The sequence below is a fragment of the Zonotrichia albicollis genome, chromosome 1 (genome assembly GCF_047830755.1).
Source record: "Zonotrichia albicollis isolate bZonAlb1 chromosome 1, bZonAlb1.hap1, whole genome shotgun sequence".
Taxonomy (NCBI): domain Eukaryota; kingdom Metazoa; phylum Chordata; class Aves; order Passeriformes; family Passerellidae; genus Zonotrichia; species Zonotrichia albicollis.
Window position 1 is genome coordinate 10,717,157 of NC_133819.1, and position 27,140 is coordinate 10,744,296.

The window sequence follows — 27,140 nt, forward strand, 5'->3', positions numbered from 1 at the left end:
CTTTAGGCTCTGGAAATTTCCTATGAGGTTTCCTTCCACACAACCTTCTCTGAACAGCCCCAAGTTTTCAGCCTGTTGAGCATCTGTGTATGTGTGAAAAATGCCAATCACTTATTTTTAACATTTTAAAAGTTTAATAGTAATAAAATGGTTATAGAAATAGTAATATAATTAGAGTAATAAAAATTTGGACAATTAGGATTTAGAACAATACGAGACAATAAGAACAAAGAGTTATGGATGTTCTGGGTACCTTTTTCTGGGCAAAATAAACCCAAAAAAGGACCCACATTAACAGAGGATTAACCCTTAAAAACAATAGCCTGTTGCATATTCATACACCTCATACATTATGCATAAATTCCATTCAAAAAAAGGATTTTGTCTGGTCAGTGTCAACTTCTTCCTCTGAAACCTAACAGCATCTTCAGGGCTGAGCAAGATGGGAAGAACTCGATAAGAGAGCAATAAATTCTTTTTCTCTGAAAGATTTAGTTGTCCTGTGACTGCTACCTCAGTGCAAGTCCTTTCTTTAGAAAGAAAGTATCCCACATAGCATAGTTTCTATTTTAACACTGTTATAACCTAAAACTATATTTAACACACTAAAGAAAATTAACACAGCATAACTTTCTAACATAACACATATAATATTCATTTCAATATTTGCAAAAAGCCAAAGATAAAATACACATTTTTCATAGTATGCATGTACACATACACTGACACACAGTGTGCAAGCACCATGGTCCCTCCAGTTCCTGGCACCCCAGAAACATGGCCACAATGGAGCTCTGCCTCTTTTCCTGTGGCAGGCACCTGGCTTCTCACTCACAGAAACAGAGCAGAGAGCCCCCTCAATCTGGAAAATGGTCAGGAATGGAGTTTAGTAAAAAGGCCAGACTGCAGTGATAGGATGTGCAGGGTATGATCATACATTTATTCTGACCATGGTGTGCTACCAGCCTCTTTTATCCCCTTTTCTCTCCATTTCCCCACACTTTTCCCTCCCTTATCCACATTAATCCCTTGGTGTTCACAGCTTTCATTCTTCCTCTGAACATCTCGTGTCTTTCAAGACATTCTCTGAGACATGACATTCTTTAGTAAAGACACTGAGGTGCTGAATTGTGCCCAGACAAGGGCTATGGAGCTGGAGCAGGGTCTGCAGCACAAATTCCATAAGGAGCAGCTGAGGGAGCTGGGGGTGTTTAGCCCAGAGAACAAAAGGAGGCTCAGGGGGACCTTACTGCTCTCCGCAACTCCTGAAAGGAGGCTGCAGCCAGAGCAGTCTCTTCTCAGACAACCAGCAACAGGAGGAGAGGGCATGGCCACAAGCTGTACTGGTTGATGGTTTTGTTGGACATTAGGAAGAATTTCTTCAGAGAAAGGATGATCAGACACTGGAACAGGCTGCCCAGAGAGGTGGCGGAGTCACTGTCCCTGGAAGTGTTTGAGGAAAGAGGAAATATGTGGCAAAGTGGCATTGAGTTGACATGGTGGTGTTTGGACTCAATGACCTCGGAGGTGTTTTCCAACCTAACAGATTCTGTGATTCTTGCACAATCCCAAGATATTCTCAAGGTATCCCATGGGTGACCCAGAGCTGCTCCTGGAGGTCCATCTGGTGTGTGCCTCTGCCGGGCCACAGCACTGGCTGCCCGCTGTATCAGCCTGGGGACGAGGCCACTCGTGGGCCCCTTGGCCCCTGTAAGGCTTTCGGGGTCCTTTCTGCCATCCTTATTCTCTCTGTTATTAACTCCTTCGTGCTAATGGAGATCAGCCTTTACTCAGCGCTCAACAGGCTGAGGGCGTGTTTTGCTTTCTCGGCCCTACGGGGCTCAAGCCATGTCTGCCCCGAATCATCACATCAGGGAGCCATTGCCAGAACCCTGCTGGCGATCAAATGCTTCTCGAGCAAGACCCACACTCAACCTCAAGCGCCTGCCCTCCCTCCATCTTCCCTCCCTCTCTCTCTCCCTGTCCCTCCCTCCCCCTGCCCGCCCGGGCCGGACGCGCGCAGCTCTCGCGAGAGCTCCGGGCGCGCTCCCTTTCCGGCGCGTGGCGCTGCGGTGGCGGTGGCCATGGCGCTCTACAACTTCAAGAAGATCACGGTGGTTCCGTCTGCCAAGGTACGGCCGCGCTCCCCCGCTCCTGCCCCGGCCCCGGCCCCTGCCCTCAGTGCCTTCCGCACCGGGCCGTCCCTCCCGTTCCTCCCGTTCGGCGGCTTCCGAGGACCGCGCTGCCCTCCTGCCCCTTCCGCGGTGCCGGCGTGGTGTTGGGTTCACCTCCTCCCCCTCCCGCGGGAGCCGTGGACTCGCCCGGGCTGGTGCTGCTGCGCCCGGCGGCCCGTACCATGTACAGTGTCGGGGGGGGTCCTGTCAGGATCCTGAGGCCGCGCTTTTCCCTGCGGGGATGTCCCCACAAAAGTCCCTCCTCTTTTCCAAACCTGCCTCATACCGAAACTTATCACACCGTCTTGCTTGAAAATAAAGTATTTTTCTAGTCGGAAAAAGGGGTTTTAAGCACGGTGAGGGGAGCTCCGGAGGGGCTCGGACTGGCCGGGCCGCGGTCCATTGCAATAGAAACTGGACAGGGAATATGCAAACTTCTTATTCCTGCCTGCCCTGAAACATGCCTGTCCCACTGTGGCTGTACTTAAGTCCTCAGCGTGCTCCTTCTCCAAAATAAAATTGTTGCCTTTACAAGAACTTGACATTTTGTGTAACTAATCGTGTTTCCTCGATTGCAGGACTTCATAGACTTGACATTGTCAAAGACTCAGCGAAAGACCCCAACTGTCATTCACAAACATTACCAAATCCACCGGATTCGACATTTTTATATGCGAAAAGTCAAATTTACTCAACAAAATTACCATGACAGACTCACTCAGATCTTAACAGATTTCCCGAAGTTAGATGTAAGTGTTTTCTCATTTGCTGATTTCTCTGTGTAGACAATTTGGCCGATTTCAAGTAGATTTTACTGTGAGTAGTGGCAAAACCTGTACTGCAAAAGTTGTATGTTCTTATGAAGAGCAGAAGTTAAGTTGTGCCCGTGGATTGTCATTAAAGGCTGGAATTTACAATCTTGTGGCTGATCAGATATGTTTGCCAGAAGTTGCTTTTAAATTAAGACAAAATGTGGGGGGGTTTAAGTATATTGTGTCTCCCTATTTCTTCTTTGTGTATGCATATGGAAATTCTGCTCATGTTTAATCTTCCCAAGGAAATACCAAGAAATATAATATATCATATTGCTTTCCATCTTCAGGAGTTAATTTGACAATATAAATGTTGTCCTTGACCCCATAAAGGGTGGGGTTAGAAACACGGTATTAACTTCAAACAACTACAACTCTATCCATGTGCCCAGTGGGACTTTTTTATGGGCAGTTTTCTACACAGATTGAAATTATTCACCTGTTAAATTGTTTTTCTTGATAATTTCATATCCAGTGAGTGTTGCTCCAGAATTTGCAGAAATATCTTCTGGGGTTTTTTTTAACATCACGTGATGAAATCTCTTCAGGTAAATACATAACTAGCAGAAATACTCTGCATGAAAGATTTGTACCAGAGATGCCACTTCTGTGAAAACTTGAGGATTTATTTGGGCATTAAAAAAACTGTTTTTTGTCCAGGCTTGTATAGAAGGTAAGGCAGCACTCAGAAAAGAAAGGAATTAATGGTACTACTGTGTTTCTGCTATAATATGAATTTCCATTTAGAGATAATTTCTGTCGGCTTCTTGCAATTTTTTACTTAAAAAAAGACTTCAAAGTTGTAATATGAAATATTTTAGAAAGCAGAAGATCAACTGGAAACTCTGTATGAATAAGTCAAAGATGTATTTGCAGAAGAAATTCAGAGCAGTTAAGATTAATGCATTTAATGACCAAGCAGATTATTTTTCTTACATAAGTTGGTAATGAAAATTGTTTGGCTTTTAGTGTCATTTGTGTTAGTGTCATTTGTTCTCCAGTCCATTGTTGTGGAGAAAAAAAAGAACTTACATTGAAGAAGTTATATTGAAGAACTTACATTGAAGAAGAAATAAACATCTTAGAGTAAGAAAATAAGAGACTTAACATCAGATTCTGCTTTTAACTTAACAAAACTGCTTTAAACTGCTTTTTTAACTGTCTTTTAAGCTTTCTGCTATTAACTTAACAAAAAAATCTGCTTTTGTTTTAGGATATTCATCCTTTCTACGCGGACCTGATGAATGTCCTGTACGACAAAGACCACTACAAGTTGGCTTTGGGGCAGATCAATATTGCCAAGAACCTGATAGACAAGTAAGGGCTTTTGATTTCTCTGGTTTTGCCTGTGCCTGGGGGACTGTGTCTTACCTGTGATCATCTCATTTCTCTGTTTTGCCCGTGCCTGGGGGTTTGTGGCTGACTGTGACCGTGTTCACAGGGGTCTGAGTATGAGGGAAGAGACAAGGATTTGACTCCATGTTTCAGAAGGCTGATTTATTATTCTATGATATATGTTGTATTAAAACTATACTAAAAGAATAGAAGAAAGGATTTCATCAGAAGGCTAGCTAAGAATAGAAGAAGAAAGAATGAATAACAAAGGCTGGTGTCTTGGACAGAGAGTCCGAGCCAGCTGACTGTGATTGGCCATTAATTAGAAACAACCACATGAGACCAATCACAGATCCACCTGTGGCATTTCACAGCAGCAGATAACCATTGCTTACATTTTGTTCCTGAGGTCTCTCAGCTTCTCAGGAGGAAAAATCCTAAGGAAAGGATTTTTCAGAAAATATCATGGCTACAGCTGACCTGTGCTCGTCTCATTTCTCTGGTTTTGCCCGTGCCTGGGGATGGTTGGCTGACCTGTGCTTGTCTCATTTCTCTGTTTTACCCCTGCCTGGGGGATTGTGGCTGATCTGTGCTCCCTGTGCCTGCAGTGTGGCCAAGGACTATGTGAGGCTGATGAAGTACGGCGACTCTCTGTACCGCTGCAAGCAGCTCAAACATGCCGCCCTGGGCCGCATGTGCACCATCATCAAGAGACAGAAACAGAGCCTGGAGTATTTGGAGCAAGGTGGGTGTTACATATGGGCTGAAAAAAGGCACCTGAATTGGGTATAAAATTTATTATTAGGCTTAGTAGGAGAATGCGTTTAGTACAAGTTACAGATCTGGGAGACACAGGAACGGTTTTAAAATCCCCAAAAGCTTAGTGTTAATTTTTCAACAAAATAGTTTTCTCTTTGAATATTTATTAACTTTTATGGTATCACTAACAGTGATAAAACTTTTTCTTTGTTTAAAAGTCACAGGCAGGCTTTTACTTACTATTCTTTTCACTAACATGTATGTGAAAAATGTTGCTAAAGATTTTGCAGACACTACTCCTTACTTCAGGTTACGTTGCCTACTTGGTGGAGTCGTTCTAGATGTAAGATAGTGGTCTTCATCTATTTCAGATATTTCTTAAATTTTATATTTGTCATATGTAGATACTTGTGAAGTCTGCAAATTATTACATACTTTCATAAATGATCATATATCAGAAATGTTACTAATTTTTAGGTAAACAATTCAGCATATGTATAGTTATTCAATCTCAGTAAAACTTAAATTATCAGAGATACTTAAAAAATCTTTTTCACATTTCAGTGCGACAGCATTTGTCTCGTTTGCCAACCATTGATCCCAATACGCGAACTCTTCTGCTGTGTGGCTACCCAAATGTTGGGAAATCCAGTTTTATAAATAAGGTATGTGTGTGGTTTTTCCATAGGTAATATTGAGATACAATTTAATTAAAATAAAGTAACTTCTAAACAATTTGATATAGTTGTGACAGTGTCTGATGTGAATGAGTAGTAGCAAGTTCAAATGTGTGAGTAGAGGTTGAATGAAATTTCTGGAGGAATAAATGGAAAGTTTTGATAGATTTCACTCTTAAAAATCGTTATCTTTTCCAAAATAGCATCCTATTAGCATATTTTCTGATAGACAAATACTTGCAGAGAAACTAGAATAACCAGTTTTTAGGCTTTTTTTTTACCCTGTATCAAAGACAGTGCATTATAATTAGAATATACAGCTTTCAACTTCAGGAATTTTTAAATAAATGGGTGTGACTAAATCTTGTTTTAAGGTTACAAGAGCAGATGTAGAAGTGCAGCCTTATGCCTTTACCACGAAATCTCTCTTTGTGGGACATATGGATTATAAGTATCTACGTTGGCAGGTAAGAACTGTTTCTATTTTGCAGTTCCTTGAAAGAGTGATCTGGTTATAGCCTGATTTGCCTTTTTGCCATGGGAGCTGCATTTTTCTGTCTTGATCAGACAGGCTGTGTCTGAGAGCTACTGTGCCAGGTGCAGTGTGCCAAGTGAGAGCAGCAGTCAAAACTTGTTCTAAAAATGTACATGCATGGGTCTGTGTTCTGTTGGAGGGAAGATGGGAAATGGAATTATTGAGTAATGCCAGATCACTTTTTATCATTCTCAAATTCTGCGCTGGGTAGGGGCAGAATTTTCCCTTCTTTTGCAATACTTGGAGTGTTGGTTATGAAACCTCATTCTTCTTCCATTTCTACATTTTCACATTCCCAGTTTGGCAGAGCTCACAGTTCTATTTGTGACAGAAAGGAAAAACTGTCACTGTCTTAAAAAAGACAATATAGATGAACAATCAACCACATTTTCTGCAACAGCTGATCAGTAACACCTGGTGAATGATGTTAATTTTAGGTGGTGGATACTCCTGGTATTTTGGATCACCCCCTGGAGGACAGGAACACCATTGAGATGCAGGCTATCACTGCCCTGGCACACCTGCGTGCGGCCGTGCTCTACGTCATGGACGTGTCTGAGCAGTGCGGGCACAGCCTGGAGGAGCAGGTGGAGCTCTTCAGAAATATTAAGCCATTGTTTGCTAACAAGGTGAGTTTTGTTCACATTATTAACAAACCTCAGGGGTTTATAACATGGTAATTTGAATTAAGATTTTTTTTTTTGCCTTTTTATCAGCCACTTATAATCGTTGCAAACAAATGCGATGTGAAGAGGATTTCAGAACTTCCTGAAGAGAGCCAGGTTAGGATACTTCTCTCACCTCTTTGTCTTCTGATGTGTACAAAAATACTGTGTGTGCATAGTGGATGATTATAATTTTTATTGGGCAAAATCTTTTACATGATCATTCCTTAATTGAGCTGCTTTAATTGTGCAGTGGGAGGTAGCTTTGCAGGTCTCAACCCCATCTTTCTTTAGTACTGTCTAATGTAGTCCTTGCCTGAATATTGTAAATGCTAAATGGAAGGTAGGTTCTTAATGGCTTCAGAAATCTCTGATGGTGTGAGAACTTTCAGTTACTGCTTTATTAATTGCTTTACTCAATAATCCTTTCAGTGACAGGCACAGTGAGCACTAGACTCAGAGGTCTTGCTGAACAGTTGCAATAAAAGGTCCTGCAGGCTTAATTCAATTGCATCTACAGGCTAAATTTTATCTACAGGCAATTGTATCTACAGGGTAAAGCACATAGAACTTGTGTCTCTCTCACTTCTTTTCTTTTTCCCTTATGGGTCATTTATAGGTGCCTTTTTTATTTGCTTATAAAATAAGAAAGATTAAATAGAACTATAATTAAAAACTTTCTGTCATCTTTTTAGAAACACCTTCTAATAAAATAGTAATTCATTGTATGTATTGACACTGGATTAAGATTTCTCGTCTTAATGTATTGTGGAATATTAAGAAATGAAACAGGATGTCATTATTTGGGTTAATTTTTCAATTTTAGAAAATATTTGAAGCTTTTGAAGCAGAAGGATTTTCTGTAATAGAGACAAGTACACTAACTGAAGAAGGTGTAATCCAAGTTAAAACTGAGGTAGGTGCATTCTTTTAGTTTCATCCAAATGAACAGCTGCCATCTTGCTTCACTTCATGAGTTCAGTCTCAGTTAGACTGCATTATAGTGATAAACTTCAAAAATGTTTTCCTTGTGCTTCAGTGAGCTTGGGTGAAAGTGGAAAATAATATTGTAATAATTTTTTTTTAATTGTGATTTTTTTCTGAGTCCTATTAAAAAAATACATATCTGCATATGCACCTTCTCAGGATGCTTTTAATATAGAATAATTTGATGCTTTCTTGAGAGTTAAGAGGTATAAGACAAAAAGAGAGTAAGATGTGAAGCCAGATACCTGGGATTGAATGGCTGCAGTGTCATTTGCTGTGTCTGAAAGGCTTTGTTCCTCACCTTACCTTGCCATGTGCCCTCTCAGGCCTGTGACAGACTGTTGGCCCATCGTGTAGATACTAAAATGAAAGGAAACAAAGTGAATGAAGTACTGAATAGATTACACTTGGCCATGCCAACCAAAAGAGATAACAAGGTAGGCTACATGTTTACACTATTTATTGTATTTCCCAATACTTCTTAAATAGGATAAGAATTCTGTCATTGTTAATCTGCAAACAGATTCATATGATGAAGTTTTCTAATCTATTGTCTGTAAGTGCCTTTCCTGCTGGGAGCTTGGGATTTTGTATATTCTTCAGAAATACATTACAGTGCAGCTGGTGATTTATAGCAGTGTAAAAAAATTGATGTGAACCTTTCCTTTTGTTTTTGGGGTGGATTTGTTCCAGGAGCGACTGCCTTTTATACCTGAAGGCGTAGTAGCTCGTAAGAAACGCATGGAAGTGGACACTCCCAAGAGGAAATTGGTAAGTGGCATCTCTAAATCAGGAAATCAGCAGCTGGATTTTAAATTTGCTGTGTTAGTCCATAGCCTCTAAATTGAATGGTATCTAAAGCCATGTATGTCTTTGCAGGAGAGAGATATTGAACTTGAAATGGGAGATGATTATATTTTGGATCTGCAGAGTAAGTATTAGATAAGAATTATTATTAAATGTATTTTATACCATTATTATTACTAAACAGCAAAGTGTGGCTATTTCAGCCTTAAGGGGGAATACCTAAACCTGACTGCTTTCAACTAATTGCCAGTGGCACCATTTCATTGCACACTATCCTTCTGTTCCTGAACTGGAGATCTTTACTGATGTGTTTTATGATGTTACTCAGTTGTTTCCCATTTTGGAGTCACAGACATGAAACAGCTGCTCTGATGATTCAAGTGATTTTTTCTCTCCATTCTGTATTATAGTATTTAAATAATTTCTGATGCTCTCTTTGTTAAGAAAGTATCAATATGAGAGAGAACTGCATGTGTTGTGTTTCAGCTGGGTTTTTGTTGCCTGGTGTGTCTTGGGGCAGTGGGTCATGCCATAACTGAGCAATCTTTGGCAGTAGGATGGAGATCAGAAATATTTGAATATAGTAGAGGTGCTGCCAAATTCTTAGGGGTGGGGCACTTCTTTTGTGTGTGTGTTCTGAGTGTTGTCTTTTGTCAGGGAACATTTTTTGAAATTAATTTTTGTCTCTTTATCAACTTTTGTTTTATTTTTAAGAATACTGGGACTTAATGAATTCTTCTGAGAAATATGATAAGATTCCAGAGATATGGGAAGGCCATAATATACTTGACTACATTGATCCTGATATAATGAGAGTGAGTTTTTCAATTTTTGCTTTACACTTTTCTTTCCTCTTTATCTCTTACTTGTTTAATGTCAGTTACCATTTGTAGATTAAAAACAACATATTGTGAGAACCTGTTCTCTTTTGCATTGTCTGCTCTTGTCATGGGAAAATGTACTAGTTTTTGAATGATAAAGGACAGAATTTCAGAAGAATGGAAAATTTCTTCATCTTGTCAGAATGATGGTGATCTTATCTGTTCCATTCTAAAATATGAGGTTTGCACTAGAAGTTATATTTCTTCATTCTTTCACTACAGCTACAGGAATGTAGCTATCAAACTTTATGTATTTTTAATAATATGAAATTCATCCATCAGATTTATGTCTGTGGAGGAAATTGACTGAATGCTCAATTTGTAACATTTTTAGCTAATAACAGTCACTGTTTGGATTTCCTGCTGGTTGTTAAGGAGGAGTGGTGAGTGCAGCCCATGGAGGCTGCCAGTTATGCAGCAGGGTTCCTGTGAACTACTGGTGTCCTGGACTCATGTTGCATGTCAGAAGAGAAGGGTTTTTCAGTCTGTTTCCAGAAATGGCACAACAAGCACAGCTCACAGGAGAGTACAGCTGCTTTCACACCCTGGGCAGCTTTGGGCAGCCACACAAATTTAGCCAAGTGTTGATGTGGAGTGATGGAATTAGTCTGCACAGCAGTGTGTCCATGGGTTCACAGTGATCTCTGTCACCAGCCCCATTTGTGTGGTTATCAGGCAAAGTAGTTCCTTCTTTGAAGGGCCTGTGTGCTGTCATGGCCCAGGACCATGTACAAATGTGATGTTGAGGATTGTAAGTCAAGATCTGATCTCCATTTTACCTCTTCACAATCTAAGAAACTGGAAGAATTGGAGAAAGAAGAAGAACTGAGAGAAGCTGCTGGAGAATATGACAGTGAACCAGAAAGTGAAGATGAAGAAATGATGGAAATCAGACAATTGGCAAGGAAGATCCGAGAAAAGAAGAAACTGAAAATCCTGCAGTCAAAGGAGAAAGATGTTCATGGTCCAAGGATGCCCAGAACAGCTAAAAAGGTGAGTGTAGAACATGTTCTGTAAAAAATCTTGCTGCTATGTAAGAGCATCATGAAAGCATGTATCACTGTTGGATAGTGGAACTGATGCCTTTTTCTCGTCTTGGCCCTGTCCCTGCTTGCTCCCTTCTGTTCTCCCAGGAGTTCTGGTCACTGCTTAGCTGAGGAGGGATAGAAACCCTTTTTTTGTGTGTCACATAAGCGAGTCTTGTGTAAAACTCCATATGTATTGCAGAAAAGGTTTTTAATAATGTGATGCAGTTTGTTTAAGTGGGTTGTTTCATTGTATATTGTCTGTTTGCTTAAAATTCAAATAATGCTAAGAATTAGATAATTACTTAAAATCGCAGTAATTTAAAATTTGTTCTGGAAAAGGTGATGGGTCTCTTTGGTAGCCAGGTAATCACTGTATCTGGTGGCAGAGTTTCTTCTGACCAGTCCAGGACAACTGCAAAGTAATAAACTGATAACTAGATATTTGAGAAAATGAATCTAGCTGCTGTTGCCCCCAGGATCTCTTACCTTCTCAGAGAGTGTGCCTTTTGGGAGAAAAGGAAACATTTTTGACCAAACTGGCTCTCCTTGTCAGCTTCCCCCCCAAAAAAGCAAACTAATTATATGATCTTTGGGAAATGTTGGGCCACTGGAGTCTTGTGAAGCAGAATTTATGGATGTAAAAAATGAAATGTGAAGGTAGGACATCAATGACCTGTGTGTGGATGTGATAAAGCCAGAAATATAAAGTGAATATAATGACTTGTGGTGGTATATTGAGACAAAAAGTAAGGTGGAAGGATTTTTTTTAAAAGAACTGTGTTTTCTTAACTGTGTTTTTACAGGTCCAGAGGAAGGTGTTAGAGAAAGAAATGACTGATCTTGGACTTGACATGACTAATAAAGATGATGTAAGTCTTTGCTTATGGAACATAATACTTGTTTAAAAGAGACTTAGATTTCTTTGAGCACAGTTGAAATGTTTTTTAAAGCTGGCACAAGAGAGAGGTGGGTTCTATTAAGGATGAATTAGGAACTGCAGATGAGGCAGTTGCTACTGGAATTTTTTGAGTAATGTGATCAAAACAGGTTGTATAAGCTGAAAAACTAACATTTATCAAGAATGTGCACTGCTTTCTTGGAATTTGTGTAGGATTCAAGAACAGGCTTAGCTAAGCATACTTCTTAATTTTCAAGTCTGCTTTGTTGGATGAGACTCTACTATGTCAGAAATAGTAATAGCAACAGATGAGGCCTATCTTTTTATAGTTCATTAATTCCATGAGCTGTAATTGAAGTTTTTGAGGGCAGCTGGCATTTTTAAATGTAAGGCAGATAAAGTACTTCATCAGAGACTGGCCTCCAGGAGAAATTTTAACATAAATGAAAAAACCCAAAACATTTTGTACAGCAAATCCAGCAGTGTTACAGCTCCCTGGATCTTGAGATCTCTAATTCTTTAGCTATACAAGGAGGTAGGAAACAAGAGCTGTCAACATTACACATCTGAAGCAAGCATTTATGGTTCTCAGAGCTGCCATGCCATGTTGATGTAGGAGCAATGTAGAAATGTAATACTTATGCTATACATGATCAGTCTTTATGACTGAAATTCTTTAGGGCTTTGCCCAGTGCACAGGACATTAATCAGGGTAGGTTTCGTCATTGCTATTTTGCTGTTGCAAAATTACTTAAGTGTTGCTCTCCATTCATTTGTATCTTTTTATTGATTAGTTGTGAGTGTACTCCACCCCCAAAAAAAAAAAAAACAGTTAGCAACTGTGGAGGAAAAAAAGCGAATATTCACTGAAATGTGAATGTTCCTGTAGGACAGAGAGACAGTGACCAATATCTGTCAAGATCTTTGTGTTACTATGGAATAACCGAATCCACTTCCTGTATTTCCGATGACTCTGACTAGAAATGAGCTGATTGTTTCTGGCTGTAGGCTTAGATGATGGTTTCAATTCCAGGCCCATTACGTGAGGAGGTCGCGCAGCACCACGAGGAAGCGCAAGCGCGAGGAGTCGGAGACGCCGCGGTCGGTGTCGCGCAGCCGCAGCTGCTCTCGCACGCCACGGGACGTGTCCGGCCTCCGGGATGAGAAGGTTTGTTATTTACCTGTTCTCACCTGCTGGGCAGCTCCACCAGCATGGTTACACCTAGAGCAGCTCCTGGGGAACTGCAGAGTAGGCTGGCTGTGTTTGTGCAGAGTTTGTGCTTGGTCTCACTGCAGCTCCATCATCTTTTCATTTGGACTCTGTTTCTCTACTTCCTTCTTACAAATAATGTAATAATACAGACCAAGGACAAACATTTTAATTCTTTAGTCTCTAAATGCAAATCTGAAGGAAGAATTCTGCAAACTGTGGTTCCACCTGTAGTAAGTGAGGAATTCCAGGCACAGCATGATCCTGTGTTAGTGCACTGGAAAGTTTTGCTAAGGAGGGTTAGTGCCACTTCGATAGTGATAACGCTCTGGAGTTGGTGTTAATGTCCTTGATGAAACCATCCAGCTCAGTGGGTTTTCTTAAAGGTGTGGGTTTTCTTGAAACTTGTTCCCTGAGTTACTGAGGAAGTTACTCTGCATGTTTGCTTGTTTTTAAATAGATGGTGAAGAAGGTCAAGATCATGGCAAAGAAAGCTCAAAAGAAAATGAATCGCCTGGGCAGGAAAGGAGAGGCAGACAGGCACATATTCAACTTGAAGCCAAGACATCTGCTGACTGGGAAGAGAAAATCTGGCAAAACACAGAGAAGATAAGCAGTCTTCTGAATCAAGATTAAAAACTAATCAAAAAAACCCAATTTAAAATCAAAATTAAATTTATTAAAACTAATTTCTAGTCCTGTCATCCTTTTTGGTAATACTTGGTGTTTAAGTGTGTGTTTTATGTTCATGGTTAAGATACTTCAAGCTCAGTTTTCAATATCTTGAAATTTCCCAATTCTAGTGGCAGAAACCATTTATAAACACATAAAAATACTTTCTTCCATATTCTTATTCCTGACTTTCATCTATCAGTAAAGTGTTTCTATACAAACCTAATTTAAATGAGGTTAAGTCTAGAAATGTGAACACTTTGTTGAACTACTGTTATAAAAAATGCCTGGGTTCAGTAAGGTTTGGATTGCTGCATGCAGATAATCCTTTGTGATGAGTTTATGGCACTGGTGGAGGCTGAAATGGGGGGAAGTAACAGAAAGCATCAAGATCTATGCAAAGTTTATGTTTGTGCACTGAAGCACAGGAGCAATGCTGCCACTTCACTGAGCTGCAGGGTCACTGGAGGAGAAACTGCAGTTCTAGTACTGACCTGCCACCTGTAATGGGCAGGTTACACCTTACAACCCTGAATATTTCAGATTAATATTTCAGGTATGTAGAGAAAAAGGATCAGACTGAAATTTTGTGCCAAGCACATGCTACTCTCATCCTTGGCTTAGCAAGACATTTTCTCTTTGGGACCTGATAGACAAAATTCTGTATCTGCTCAAGGCAAAATACATTGTCAAATGGGAGATATTTTCTTTTTGTCTCTACTTGGTCAATGATTACATAGAAGTTTGTAAAATTATGCATTATAAATGTGTTGCTTGAACAGTAGATTTCAAATCCATGTTAAAAATTAACACATGTCCCCCAAAAAATAAGGAGGAAGAGCCCTCACATCACTACTTTTTGAAATACACCCAGTGACTGCTCAGATGTCAGATTTTGCAGCATGTGTAAATTGATGGAGCTGCTCTCATGTACTGTGTAATACCTCCAGAATTAAAGCATACTGTAATCCTGCAAAGAAGACCAATGCCAAGAAAAACTGAGGGGCTTTGAGAACTGTTAAACAAAAGTTTTCTTTCAGCTTCTGTATGCACAGGGCTTCTGCTTCAGGATCTGTTTTGCCAGCTTTTTCTCCAAGCTGAACTAGAAAAACAGAACTTTTTTCCATAGATCTGTGCCCTGCTGCCCTGCCCACATCATGCTGCTTCACTGGTGTTTAATGGGCAGGGTGCTGCATGACAGAGATTATTCTGCATGTGGCTTCACATCTGGAAAGAAAACAACAGTCCAAGGGTTTAGGCAAGGTGGTTTAATTATAAAGTTAGATTTAAAAAGTATTTGAGAACTTCTCCATTGCTTACAGCTGGCTATCATGGCTGATTGCACTGAATTCAACATAGCTGCTACATCACATCACTGCTCCCTCACCTGATAATATTTCCTTTGAAACAATTCATCAGTTCTGGCTCATACACAACAAACTTGGCTCTAAAACCTTGAACCACTGGAGGTGCTGGTACATGGAAGCTTCAGTGCTGCAGTCACAACACAGATAAGAAAGAGAAACCTTGACCATGGAAAAAGTTAACTTTACCCTATATCCAGACACAGAATCATCACAACCATGTTTACTTTTAATGATAGTTGCACGACATCCTATTTCATCAGGCTCTGCAAGAACTTAAAAACAGTGTGCTAACAGAAGAAATCACACTTTTTTGAAGACCCTCCTTTCCCCCAGTCTATAATTAAAATTGAGGAACCCTTCAGTATCTGTCTTACTGAAAAAGCCTCCTAAGTTACTAGCAATTGATTGACTGCAAGATCAAAAAGGATTAGCTCTGGTACTCTTTTACAATTTCTAATTAACTGAGATCAAGACCCAGTGTAAGCCCACAAATGTTAAGTCTTGAATTGTGGGGTTCAGGGGTTTGAGTTGTCTGGGAATGACTATTACAGGAAAAGAAAAGCCCTTATATCAAAATGCCTTGTTTTCTGACAATGGAGAAGAGCCATTCAGTGCACATCCTGTCTCCAAAGCCAGAGTACTGACATTAGACAGGTACCACTTACATTTGCTGTAATTAACATCTTATTAAAAAATTGGAGATGTCCAGTACTCAACCATCAAATAATCAGAAAAGCCTGGTGGGGGGAAAACCCCCAAACAGTGTTTATTATCTAAAGCTTTAACACATATGTCAGCACTTCAAAGTCAGACTTACTCCACACAGGCAATCCAATTACTTAAGCTTTTATGGGTTTGCTTAATTATAGAGTACTGTAGCTGAAGAGATTTGCTTTCTGCAATTAAAAATAATCCTGATTACTTTGAATTGCTTTTTCCTTCTGGCAGTCGGTCTCAACATCACAGCAGAACCCACGGTCATGTGTAATCATTATTTAATGTGTGGCTGAGTTCAATGGGAACAGCCCAGCCCTCCTGCCTGAGCTGGGCAGGAGGTGCCTGGCTCCCTCCCAGGTGTGCAGGGCACACACAGGCTGAGGATCTTTCACCAGACACTGGAGGAGGAACCCAGGGGTTTCATGCTACTGTTACACATTTTACATGAGATCTTAACAGGCCCAAGAGAACCAAGGGTGAGGGGGAAGAGGTGACAAAGACAGAAGAAAAAACATTGGCTATGACCTCTGTATGAATTAAACATGCTCCATGTGGAGCAATTCTCTGCAGGTACATCATGATTTCCCAGTGTTAATGAGACAACACATCACTGCTACCTTCAGCACCTTTTATCCCAGCTATTCACATTCGGTGTATTTTTTCATGCTCAACAAATTTGTTCAAGTTATTCAAGTTATCCCACCACTTAAAAAGAAAGGTCTCTGCTATCAGCTTGAACCATGGAGTAATCTTAACTTCATTCCTGGCAGCTTTGTCCAGGAGCTGTTTCAGTTCTTTCTGTGTCACGTAGCAGTAGCTCTGGATCTCGTTGGGGTCAGGATTCAGTGTCACATCCTTCTGCACAAATAAGATATAGTCTATCTCATGTTCTCCCCAGATGCCATCAGACTTGGCCTTGTAGTGAATTCGTGTCAGGTAGGAGATGTCTTCTGGAGGTACCTACAAGAAAACACTTGTGAGAGTGCTGCCAGACCAGGAGAATTGCACTGCTGGGCATTGCAGTACAATTTATCAGCTATCATCCTCCTCCTTAGAAATTATTTGTTCCCAAGTGTACAACTGCAATGCACTTTTTCACCAAGAATTACTGGAAAAAAAAAAAAAAAAAGCAGATTGATGGCATGAATTGCACAGCATTTCTCTAGCCAGACTCACCCTGTAATACTGGGAGTGTATTTCTCCTATATGGCATGTTTTAAATAATGCTGAGAAGACTTTATTGCACACTGACTGAGCGCTGGTGAACACAAACACTGGCACCTACCCCTCACCTCCCAAGGAAAAGAGCTGACAACCACCTGAAGCCAAGCTCAGAACCAGGTACTGACAGACCAAGTGTAACCCTGCCCTCCAGGGATCTCTGGAAGCTCACTCAGCTCTCTGCATCTCCAAAGATGAGTTCATTTTTGGTTTAAGGCTGACTGCCTGCCACACACAGTCTGTAAGCTGGCAAGTGCTGCCAAGAATTCCTGTTTGTCCCTCCTTTCTTTACCTGCTCCATGGGAATTCCCAGCTCTGCCTTCAGCCGTCTCTGTGCTGCTCTCCGAACACCAATGGCATCATTTTCCTCCAGTTCTTGTGGGTGGCTCAGAGGGTGACTGCAACAAGTGTTGGTAAAACAATCTGCAACAAGTTCAATCAGTTCAGTTGTGACACTGAGGAAAAAAGGACCTGGGAAAATAAGGACCTGGGAAAAAAAACCCAAAAAACCACAACACCAAAATCCCCAGAGACAAAGGCCAGTTATTGAACACATCCCAGCTTCATTTCTGTTTTGCAGACAAGGGTCACAGACAGGGGATATTGACACCTCTCATTTTCCTCTACGTATTTTGCACTGGGATTTGCCTCTGCCAAGCACTACTTTGCAGGCTACTGTTTGATACACATGAGGACAGGCATTCTTATCCCCAACACATCTACTTAGAGAGCCAGTCTGTAAAGGCCTTGTTTATCTCTCAAATGCTAATTAAAATTACTTTTGGGAGTTCATATGTAACAGAATAATGAAAATATTCCCAGAGCTTCAAGAACAGCTGGCAGTAAGTAGAATGAAATACAAAGTTTATATCTGTGTTTAAAGGACAAACGATCTATACTCTGTTTTTAACTTTTTCCTTCTCTGCTAACCAGTCAAAATGTAGATATTCTAACTCTATTTTAGATGCTTGGTTTGTAGATATTCTAGATGCTTTTGAGCTCGACTTTTATAGACAAAAGGTTGAAACAAGCTCTGAAGTAAAGACTCCCTTGGAAAAAAGAAAAAGGTCTTCCTTCCTCAAGTTGGAAACACTTGATTTTGTTTTCCACTGAAAATTCTGCAACAGACAGCTTCATGCTCCCTTCAGCATGCCCCATGTAAGCTGTTTCTATTTGATCCCCTCCTTATTTTTATGCCCCTCTATTTGCATTTGACAGTTCAGGAGTGTTCAAAAGTCATGCACTGCATGGTTTGGCCACACTTTTGCCTCACTTCTGGCAGAGTTAAACAAGAGTTTGTTAAGCCAACACAAAGGCCCACAGATGTACCAGGCACCAGGGCTCTGCTGCACATCAGCCTTTACCAGGGCAATGGGACACTGCACAGCCACCAGAGCCATTTCTTTAACTCCCATAAATGTCTTGCAGCAGAAGGGGCAAACACCACACCCTCTGCCCTTGCACCAACAGCACCAAACATGTCAGGGACAACCATTTCCCAACAACATATATATAACAATACATGAGCATTCCCCTTATCTTGCTTCACCCACAAGGTAATTTGAACTCCCAAAAGTATTGGAAGTATGTCCTCTCCAAAGCAGTAAATTCTAAAACCTCAGAACGAGTTCCCTGCAGGACTGGATTGATGTAGTTTTTAAAAATATTGATCTAAATAAAGCATTTATATAAATACAGTGTTTCAGCACTAACCTGGAAATGTAATTTTTGCATTCGACCTCTGCTGCAGCAGCAGTTTATTTTCTGTATTAAATAAGAAAACACTGAAAGCTCGGTGCAGCAAACCTAAAAATAAAAAAATCACAAACAACAAAAAGGAGATATTTAATACAAGAGAAAAAAGCATATAAAGACAGTTAAGGGCTTAAAATGGTCTCATTTTTACATAATCCAATTTTAAATTAATATATGTTAAAAACCAGGAATTTGATCAATAATTCAAGAGCCATTTTTCAGGTTTCTAAGTCAGCTTATGCAAAACATGAAATTAGAAGAGTTCCTAGAATAAAAATGCAACAGAGGAGTTCTTCTAAACTCAGTCAGTTCACCACTCTGAATGTGTACATTTGGGCAAGCTTCCAAGGAGAGCTTGGCACCCATAAATTGACAATCTAGAAGAGATGACTCAAATTCCTAAAAAACTGAATTTCAAGACCCTTCAAGAATTGCAAAAGCAGAACAAAAATAGGCTCCATTAAAAACAGTATAATTGCTGTTTTCTACACCTTTTAGGTCTGTTATTCCTCACTCTTCAGGAAGATGCTTTCCCTACATAAAAAGTACATAAAAAGAGGTCACACACCACCATGAGAGACTGCTGAATCTGACCAACCCAAAATCTGTGAAACCCTGTCCTATTAGCAGTGCTTAAAGTAGAACTCTGCGTGAACTACTTTAAAATTAAATCCTTTTCTACTTGAAAAGAACTCAGCAAAGAAGCAAACAGCATTCTTTAGAAAAAGCTACACAGAACCAGGTATCCATAATAGGAAAAAATACTGCTTTATCTTCAAAACATGATTTAAAATATTTATCAAGCTTGTATGTGCAATCACACATTTCTCTCCTTTGCAATTGCCTCTAATTGAGTGTTCCTCTATTCTGCAGAATTTTAACATTAAATAGTTAATGCTGAGGAGGAGGGGCCTAAGGGGAGACACTTGCTCTGGTTTGATCCAACACTCACCTGAGATCAAGGCTTTAATTTAACCATGACTATGCTTCTGAAAATATTTGATCAACTTAATGGTTCAATTAGGAGATAAGCAGCCATACCTTTGTCAATGTTTTCATTCAAGTGACAGTTTTTCTTGGTCTCTGCTCCAATCTTATTGTCATTTTCATCAATAAGGATGCACATCTCTGCCAAGAGCTGCACCTGCTGCTCATCGAGGTGATCTGTGTTTACTTCAGGCATCCTGATGGTAGCACACGTTCCACTGAAGACAGACAATGAAGAGTCATTCATTAAAAAACAACCTCCATAAGGTTCTGGGCAGAGTCTGAGAAATAACCTAATGGCCTGTTTCTCTGACATGGTGTAAATTGCACACCAGTTTTATTCTGAGAGGGTTTATATGCTTTTAGCTTCCTGAAATTTCTTACCCACAATACAAACCACATAGCAACAACTGACAGGTGCTTGAAACACTTTTATTTCTCAGGAAGGCCTTGCAGCAGCTGTTGCAGGACAGCCATGCTGAGCATAACACTTTTATGGGCTGTCAGTGGCAGGAATTCCAGTTCCAAAGTTCAAGCTGGGCACCAGCTGCTTTATAACGCCAGGCATCCTGCACACGAGGATTTCTCCTCTCCACAGTCTTTAAAGGCTCGGGAACAGGGGTTCAACCTGAGGCACCTCCAAAGCAAAACCTGCCCTGCCCGAGCCTCTGCTGCTCTCGGCAGCCCAAAGCAAATCCCAGAGTGGGTCAGGCTGAAGGGACCACAGGGGTCACCCGGGGAGCTCCCTGCTCTGCCCGGCTCGTCCCGGAGCACACAGGATCGCACTCAGACAGATCTGGAGCATCCCCGGGGCGGGGGCTCACACCGACTCCTGTTCCAGGGCACCTACCCGGGAAAGGAATAAAGGAATTCCTTCCTCACGCTCAGGTGAATTCCTGGGCATCTGCCCCCTGCCTTACTGCTCAGCAATGAAGACCATTCCCTTGGCACCCTCCCACGGATATTTATAGATATTAACGATGTCTCCTCTCAGCTGTCTCTCCTCAAGGCTGAGTAGACTCAGCTCCCTCAGCCTTTACTTCTAAGAGATGCGCCAGTCCCTTCATGACCTTCGCTGCCTTCCGACAGAGCCGCTCCGAGAGCCCCACGTCTCTCGGGCACGGAGGAGTCCAGAACCGGACGCAGCGTTCTGGAGGCTCCTCGGCACAGGGCTGAGGGCATGGTGGCCGCTCCGGGCCCGCCCGGCAGCTCTCCCTGCCCCGTTCCCCGCTCACCTCGCAGTCCGTGCGCTCGGCCCCCGCCACTCTCCCCTCACGCCGGGGCCGCTCCGAGGGGCCGCGCTCCCGGCCCGGAGCAGCGCGCGCCACATCTCACGTCACACCCTGCCCGCCAATGGCGCCGCCGCCCGGCGCTGACGTCACCGCATCGCCCGATCGCCCCATTGCGGCGCGGGAGGCGGCGCCAGCAGTGACAGGTGGGGGAGGTGGAGGGCGCGGCCAATCGTGAAACAGCACCGAGCGGCGCTGGCCAATAGAGACAGGGAGCGGCGGCGAGTGGGCCAATGGGCGCGGGGCGGTGCGGTGGGCGGGGTGTGCAGCGGTGCCCACAGCCGGTACCGGAGACGGTCAGAGCTGGGGCCGGGTTGGGCTTCCGAGCCTTTCCCTTCTGACGGGAATCACAGAATCAGTGAGGCTGTAAAGGACCTCTGAGATCATCGAGTCCCGCCTGTGACCGGACAGTACCATGCCAACCATGGCACTGAGTCCCGCATCCACACTTTCCTTAAACACCTCCAGGGACTGTGACTCCACCGCCTCCCTGGGCAGTCCATCCCAATGTCTAAACTTGAATGTCTCTAACATTCCGCGCTGCTTATGATCTTTTCACCCACCCACGAAAACGGAAGGACTTGTGCCCAAGTCCCGGCTCCTACAGATGTGCCGCTGTTTGTGGCAAGCAGTTCTAGCATGGAATATTTGCTCGGTTCTGGGAGCTCTCCAGGCGGCGGCCATAAGCCCGGGACTGCAGAGTACCGGGGCTTTTTGGCACATCTCATCCTGGATGCTTTTCTTTGATCCGCAGTAGCATCCTTCGAGCTAAGGAGGTTCGGATGAACCCCGGCTCCCTCCGGCTCTGAGCCACAGCTGCTGGGAGGCAGCTCCTGGGCTGGCACTGTTGGGTTGGACGTGATATACAACGTGATCGGGGTTCAAGAAGAAAAAGGTTTTTTTATTCTGCATGTTCTCTAGCTTATATACTCTTAACAAAGCGTGATCTTAAGTCATTAACTGAGGTGGTGTTCGCAGGGATCCCAGGACGAAGGAAGAGATGAGAATCTTGACTCCATGTTTCAGAAGGCTGATTTATTATTTTATGAAATATATTATATTAAAAGAAAATAATATATTAAAACTACACTAAAAGAATAGAAGAAGGGATTTCATCAGAAGGCTAGCAAAGGAAAGGAATGCAATGATAATAAAATCTTGTGACTGCTCACAGCATTGACACAGGTGGCTGTCATTTGTCATCAAGTAAAAACAATTTACCTGCTAGGTAAACGATTTCCAAATCACATTCCAAAGCAGCAAAACATGGAGAAGCTGATGTTTCTTAGCTTCTCAGGAGAAAAGATCCTGGCAAAAGGATCTTTTATACAATATGTCTGTGACAATTAACTACATCACAATAACTTATATTCATTGGTGCAAAGCAATTAATGTTAATATAATTGGCAAATGTTTTACAGAAATTTAATGAGGCACATCTACTTGTATACACATCTACTTATGCATATAGTCTAGCTTACAAAAATTGTCATGTATCTTTTCTAATCTGTTTCTGTGCTGATGGCTTTGTCGTCTTCTTTGCTATGGATACACTCGAAAATCATCAATTGTTATTTCTTCTACTAACTCACCTTTGTTGCAGGCCAGCTGTCAAACCCCTCCATACTGTGCTAGTCAAGCTCTGGAATTGCCCGGCTCAGTGAGCTCTTGAGGGCAGAGAAAGCAACAAACAAATGTCCTGGGCAGCAATGGAGCAGAGCCAGGATGTCAAGGTGAACTGGTGATATATGGGAATTTAGATATGCACAGATAACAAATTAGAAAAACTTCAATACCAGCCTCTAGAAACTTCACACCACCATGGCTAAATGCCTTCTCAGCAAGACTTTTGCTGGCTTATTGCTTGTCCACAGATTTGGGTTTATGACTGGATGCCATAAAAAGCCCAGAAATGACATTTAACATGTCTTGGAGGCAAGGCTTGCTCTGATTCCTTCTCAGCTCAAGTTCCAGCATTTCAGTCTGGTTTGCTTGATTTTTCCTGTGAACAGGACAGATGGCCTGTCCCTGAGAGATATCATTAACAGCACAAATGTTGAAATGGACAGTTAATAATTTTTCAATGGAGGGGGGATGGGGTGGGTTATCTTACAGCATTCCCCTGTGCAGAGCTTGCTGAAAGAAAGAAGAGTGGAGGTGATTTGAGTGAAAGCCACTTGAAAACAGCAGAGCGTCAAAAGTGAAAAAAAAAGAAAAAAAAAGAAGACTCTAACAATGTGTTGGCTGCTACATATCCTTTTAACTACATAAACCATAACATTATCTACTAATGTTAATATTGTGTTATTCATTAATAAGCTACAAATTTAATGTTATCACAGGACTGTTGATAATAAATATGTACTCTCAGAAAGGACAGAAATGTACACAGATTGCTTTTTATTGAGTTTACTTTTCCTTACTTTACAGATTACTTATTGCTGAGTCACTGGCACAAAACAACAGTAATTGGAGACTGAGATATACTGGTATATCTTCACAGATATCCTGAGAACATCCTTCAACACATGAATCACTTGCTTGTTTCATTGTTCCAGATAAAAATAAACAAACAAAACTGTAATTTTTTCTTCTATCATTTTCCTAAAGTAACAAAACGAGCTACACAGATCCATAAAAAAAAAAAACCAAAAAAAAAAAACCAAAAAAACCAAACCAACTACTGAGATGGACACAGAAACCAGCATTTCATATGATGCCAACAGAGTTAACATGCAGGTCTCCTGCGAGTGAAGCTCTTTTAGAATAGAAACTACTCCCCTGGGAGGCAGAGATGTGTCTGTGCCTGGGGCACAGCTGGCATGGGACATTGGCAGGTGTACACAGTGACCTTCAGGCTGCACAGCAGAGGGAAACCAGGAGAAATGTGTTTATGGATGATAGAGAAAAGAGGCTTTTCTTCCTAGCAATAACTACTGAAAATTTCTATGCAGGCACTTCAGAACCTGACAGTCAGAAACAATTACAGCTCCTGTCTTGCACAGACAAACAAAGCACTTCACCTGAGTCGATGCTGGTGAGCAGCAGGAAGTGGCACCAAGTCCTGGTGGATAATGAGAGACAAAGAAGCAGGGCCAAAGGATGACGGAGACAAAACAAACCATTTTCACAAAACAAACAAGGGAGAGACTTCCCAAGCCCTTAACCAGATGCCAGGTTTTATGTCCCCTGTATCATCTTTCCTTTTGCTCCCCTCCAGACTTGCTCCTCACCTTCAAAGCTCTGTGTTGAACATAAAACATGTTAATTTTTGTAATGGTATGCGCTTCACTGTAACCTCAGAACTTGTACTCCACCCTGCATAAACAGAATGCCTGAAGTGACATACAAATGCTTTTGAGACTTAATTTTTGCATCTCCTGAAGTCCCCTATTGTTTTCAAACACTCAGCTAACAAGGGAAAGACAGTTTCCTGTAACAAGTGGGAAGTCTTTCATTGACCTGAAAATCCAACCAGTTGTAAACCCCTGACATAGTTTTGGTGCCTCCTAAGAGAAAGGGAAGTGCAACACCCACCAGACTGAAGAAAAACCTTTCAATTCTCCAGCAAGTTAAACAAGATGATCACAAGCTACAAGACGAAATAAATGCTGAACAAACCTGGGATTTGACCCCAGCCTAGAATGCATAAACTCCTGAAAAATGCTTGTCCTCAGTTTTCAGATTTGCCAAGGAAAATTAATGGGCTCCTTTCCCCTACTTCACATCCAAACTTCTTTTTCACCTTCCTGTTAACTTGCTCTGATATTTAAGACTTCCACTTCACCCTTCTCAGCTACAGAGCTATCCTTGTTCCTGGTCTCCCTAGAGAATGCCTCTTGTGAGTCCTTTCCTGCCTGGAGCTGTAGCTCTTCACAAAATATTTGTCTAAATGATCCACTCATGTGCTTAGTGAGAAACAACCTGGGTTTTATCTGAAATGAGAAGTAAATTCTTCCCAGTCTTAGCTAATCTCCTGTTCCCTTGACTCTTTTTAAAAGGCTTCTTTCAGGGAAGTGGGTTGGCTTCAGCTCGCTTCAGAGAAGACAGATGTCTTTGTAGTAAGAATGTAATACATATATGCTAAATATCTAAGTAGGATGTTGTATTTGCATTTGTTCATCTTTCTCAAGCTGATGGAAAGAGTGCTGTGATGGATGGCTTCCAAATGTTTTTATACAGCATAAGGTGAATGAATAATGGTATAGGAAACCACTCTTCTAGGAAGGAGTTATTAGAAGGTTTCCTATTGAATCAAGAAATAACCCTTGAGTCCTTTTCTCCCTTAAATTTTTTTGGTTGGTTGGTTTGGTTTTGTTTTTATTTCTTTTGGTTTGAGCTCAGGACAGAAGGCTTTGCCTTTTCCTGCTACATTTACAGGTTTGAAAAATGCTAATTTGGGAGGTTCAGCTATTGCTCTGTCGTGGTGCTGATTTCCCAAACCTCCTATCTTGTCTTCTCTAGTCCAGCCATGGGTGCAGAAGTAGATTTGTCCAGGACAACCTAACTTTTCCCACTCTATTTACTGTATTCTTATTGAAAAACCTATTGAAAAGGTGCTGACTAGCACTGCCCTGTTTCCCTAGGCTCCTGTATTGCTATTTATGTCTCTTGTTTTGTATCAATAGTTTGTGAAAAGCAGTCTTTTGTTCTGTACTTGCTCCTACACATTACACAGCTCCTGCCACTCTTGCAGTGCCCTGACAAAACCAAACCAGCAGCAGAGCTAGAGTGACAATAGGCCACTTGTCATTCTCCTCTCATGAAAAAGCAACTGCATCCATACAGGGCCTGCTCATTTTCAGGTGAGGCACCCTGTACCAAGGAAAGTATTGTCTAAGCCCATCTTCCCTCATTTCAGTATTTTGCATTTATTCAGGTGAAAACATGGTCATCTCTGTAATGCACTCTGCTCCTGGGGAGTGTGCTGCTCCAGAGGAGAAGGAAGCTGCCAGGTGTTCTCCCCAGGAAATCTCTAAGGTGGATTTTCGTGCTGGACATTTTTTTCCTTCATACATATAGCTAAAATTGTTAGAGTACAGTACAGCTATATTAGTGTAAAGTAATTTTGGTAGGAATTATGAGGCTTAAAAATGTCTAGTTAGAAACTGAACAGCTGAGAACTCGAATTGTCACTTGGCTAAGATGGCTGAGCCACCCACAACTGCACCAACTCTAAAGAGAATTCAAAGCATCGAACTTCAAAGTTCATTCAAAGCATTTGGTCAGGTTGTGTTCAACTTCTTCCTGGGCACCTCTGTTCCATCCCTTGTCCCTCTCCTTTTGCCTGTGCAGTCTCCCCTCTTTTCCATTCCTTGAAGCCATTTAGCTATTTAGTTTGCTCCCTTTTAGTGGCTTTGAAGAAGGCAATAGGCTAAAATTACAGCATGTTCACAACCAGTTAGTGATTTTGGAGATTGACCTCCAGTAATGAAAAATATGCTAGTAAAGAGGTAAACCACTATTTTTGTTGCTGTTTAATACAGCTTTAAGACATGACTGCACAGAAGTGAGTAGAAAGGAAAAAAGACAAATGAGAACTGCAGGCAGATTTGTAGTTGGGAAGCACATTAAAAGAAAATGTAATATTTCCAGCTCTCACTGGCACATGTTCTTCTGGCCTTTTTACAGACCTCTTCTAAGGCAGTTAAGATAATCTGCCGGAAGAGAGAAAATAATTAGGCGAAGGCCTCTTTTGACTTTCACTATCTGCTACAATGAATAAGAATTTTAGGTGGAGGTTTATTCCAAGTGCTAATCAGCAGAGGAATTAATCACATTTCAATTACGCCTTGTAGGCTTCTGAGTGAACAGCCTGCTTGCTGAACGTCGCGGTTAGCTTTGATGAGCTGCCCCTGTCACTCGGTCTGCAGACACAGCGGAAAAAATCCACATTTAGTATCTCCTAGCCCTTCTGTATTAAAAAATATGGAATTCCAGCAAAGCTTCATCTCCTTTGTCAGCCCACCTGATGCAGTGTTACGGGAGGTAACTGACTAACCAAAGCAGCAGCAGTTTCAGTTCGGTAACAGTAACGGTGCGGGAGCACAGCGTTACCCCGAGGGGCCGCGCTGGGCACGGCGCACACCCCGCTGTTCAACCTCCGGCACTGCGGGACCCGGGAGCAGCGGGGCAGGGGCAGCTCCCGCCCGGCCCGACGGCACTCCTGGGCCCGCGGGGCTCTCCCTGAGGCCGGGGCGTTCCCGAGCCCCCAGGCAGTGCCGGGCGGGAGGGAGGCTGTCCCGGTGCCAGCCCGTCGCCATCGCGGCTCGGAGCGGGGGCCGCGCCGCTTCCGCCGGATGTCGCCGCGAGGGCTCGGCACCGGGGAGGCGCGTCCTGCCCGAGCAGCGCCGCGATCATCGCC

At 42.0% G+C, this 27,140-nt stretch overlaps 2 protein-coding genes across 2 annotated transcripts; one reads left to right on the forward strand and one right to left on the reverse strand.

The window, feature by feature from the left end:
- The first annotated feature begins 1,990 nt into the window (after window positions 1-1,990).
- GTPBP4 (GTP binding protein 4) lies at window positions 1,991-13,457 on the forward strand. Its single transcript, XM_074555296.1, has 17 exons — window positions 1,991-2,132; window positions 2,753-2,923; window positions 4,200-4,303; window positions 4,930-5,066; window positions 5,645-5,745; window positions 6,132-6,224; window positions 6,730-6,921; window positions 7,009-7,074; window positions 7,784-7,873; window positions 8,271-8,381; window positions 8,638-8,715; window positions 8,824-8,875; window positions 9,466-9,566; window positions 10,428-10,625; window positions 11,464-11,529; window positions 12,592-12,726; window positions 13,229-13,457. The coding sequence occupies exons 1-17, from the start codon at window positions 2,085-2,087 to the stop codon at window positions 13,379-13,381; spliced, it is 1,896 nt and encodes a 631-aa protein (XP_074411397.1). The 5' UTR covers window positions 1,991-2,084; the 3' UTR covers window positions 13,382-13,457.
- A 1,236-nt stretch (window positions 13,458-14,693) lies between these two features.
- IDI1 (isopentenyl-diphosphate delta isomerase 1) lies at window positions 14,694-20,883 on the reverse strand. The gene is made up of 5 exons (XM_005480397.4): window positions 20,723-20,883; window positions 19,542-19,705; window positions 18,459-18,551; window positions 17,038-17,168; window positions 14,694-16,484 (listed from the first exon to the last, which is right to left on the reverse strand). Exons 1-5 carry the CDS (start codon window positions 20,815-20,817, stop codon window positions 16,167-16,169), a joined length of 801 nt encoding a protein of 266 aa, XP_005480454.2. The 5' UTR covers window positions 20,818-20,883; the 3' UTR covers window positions 14,694-16,166.
- Window positions 20,884-27,140: the final 6,257 nt, after the last annotated feature.

Coding starts and splice junctions, on each gene's coding strand:
- IDI1 (XM_005480397.4), bottom strand. CDS start 20,817: ATGTGGCGCGCGCTGCTCCGGGCCGGGAGCGCGGCCCCTCGGAGCGGC. Junction 19,706..20,722: donor CCGAGCGCACGGACTGCGAG/GTGAGCGGGGAA, acceptor GTCTGTCTTCAG/TGGAACGTGTGCTACCATCA. Junction 17,169..18,458: donor TGCAAAAATTACATTTCCAG/GTTAGTGCTGAA, acceptor AACTTGTTGCAG/ATTGTTTTACCAACACTTGT.
- GTPBP4 (XM_074555296.1), top strand. CDS start 2,085: ATGGCGCTCTACAACTTCAAGAAGATCACGGTGGTTCCGTCTGCCAAG. Junction 4,304..4,929: donor GCCAAGAACCTGATAGACAA/GTAAGGGCTTTT, acceptor CTGTGCCTGCAG/TGTGGCCAAGGACTATGTGA. Junction 5,067..5,644: donor CCTGGAGTATTTGGAGCAAG/GTGGGTGTTACA, acceptor TTCACATTTCAG/TGCGACAGCATTTGTCTCGT.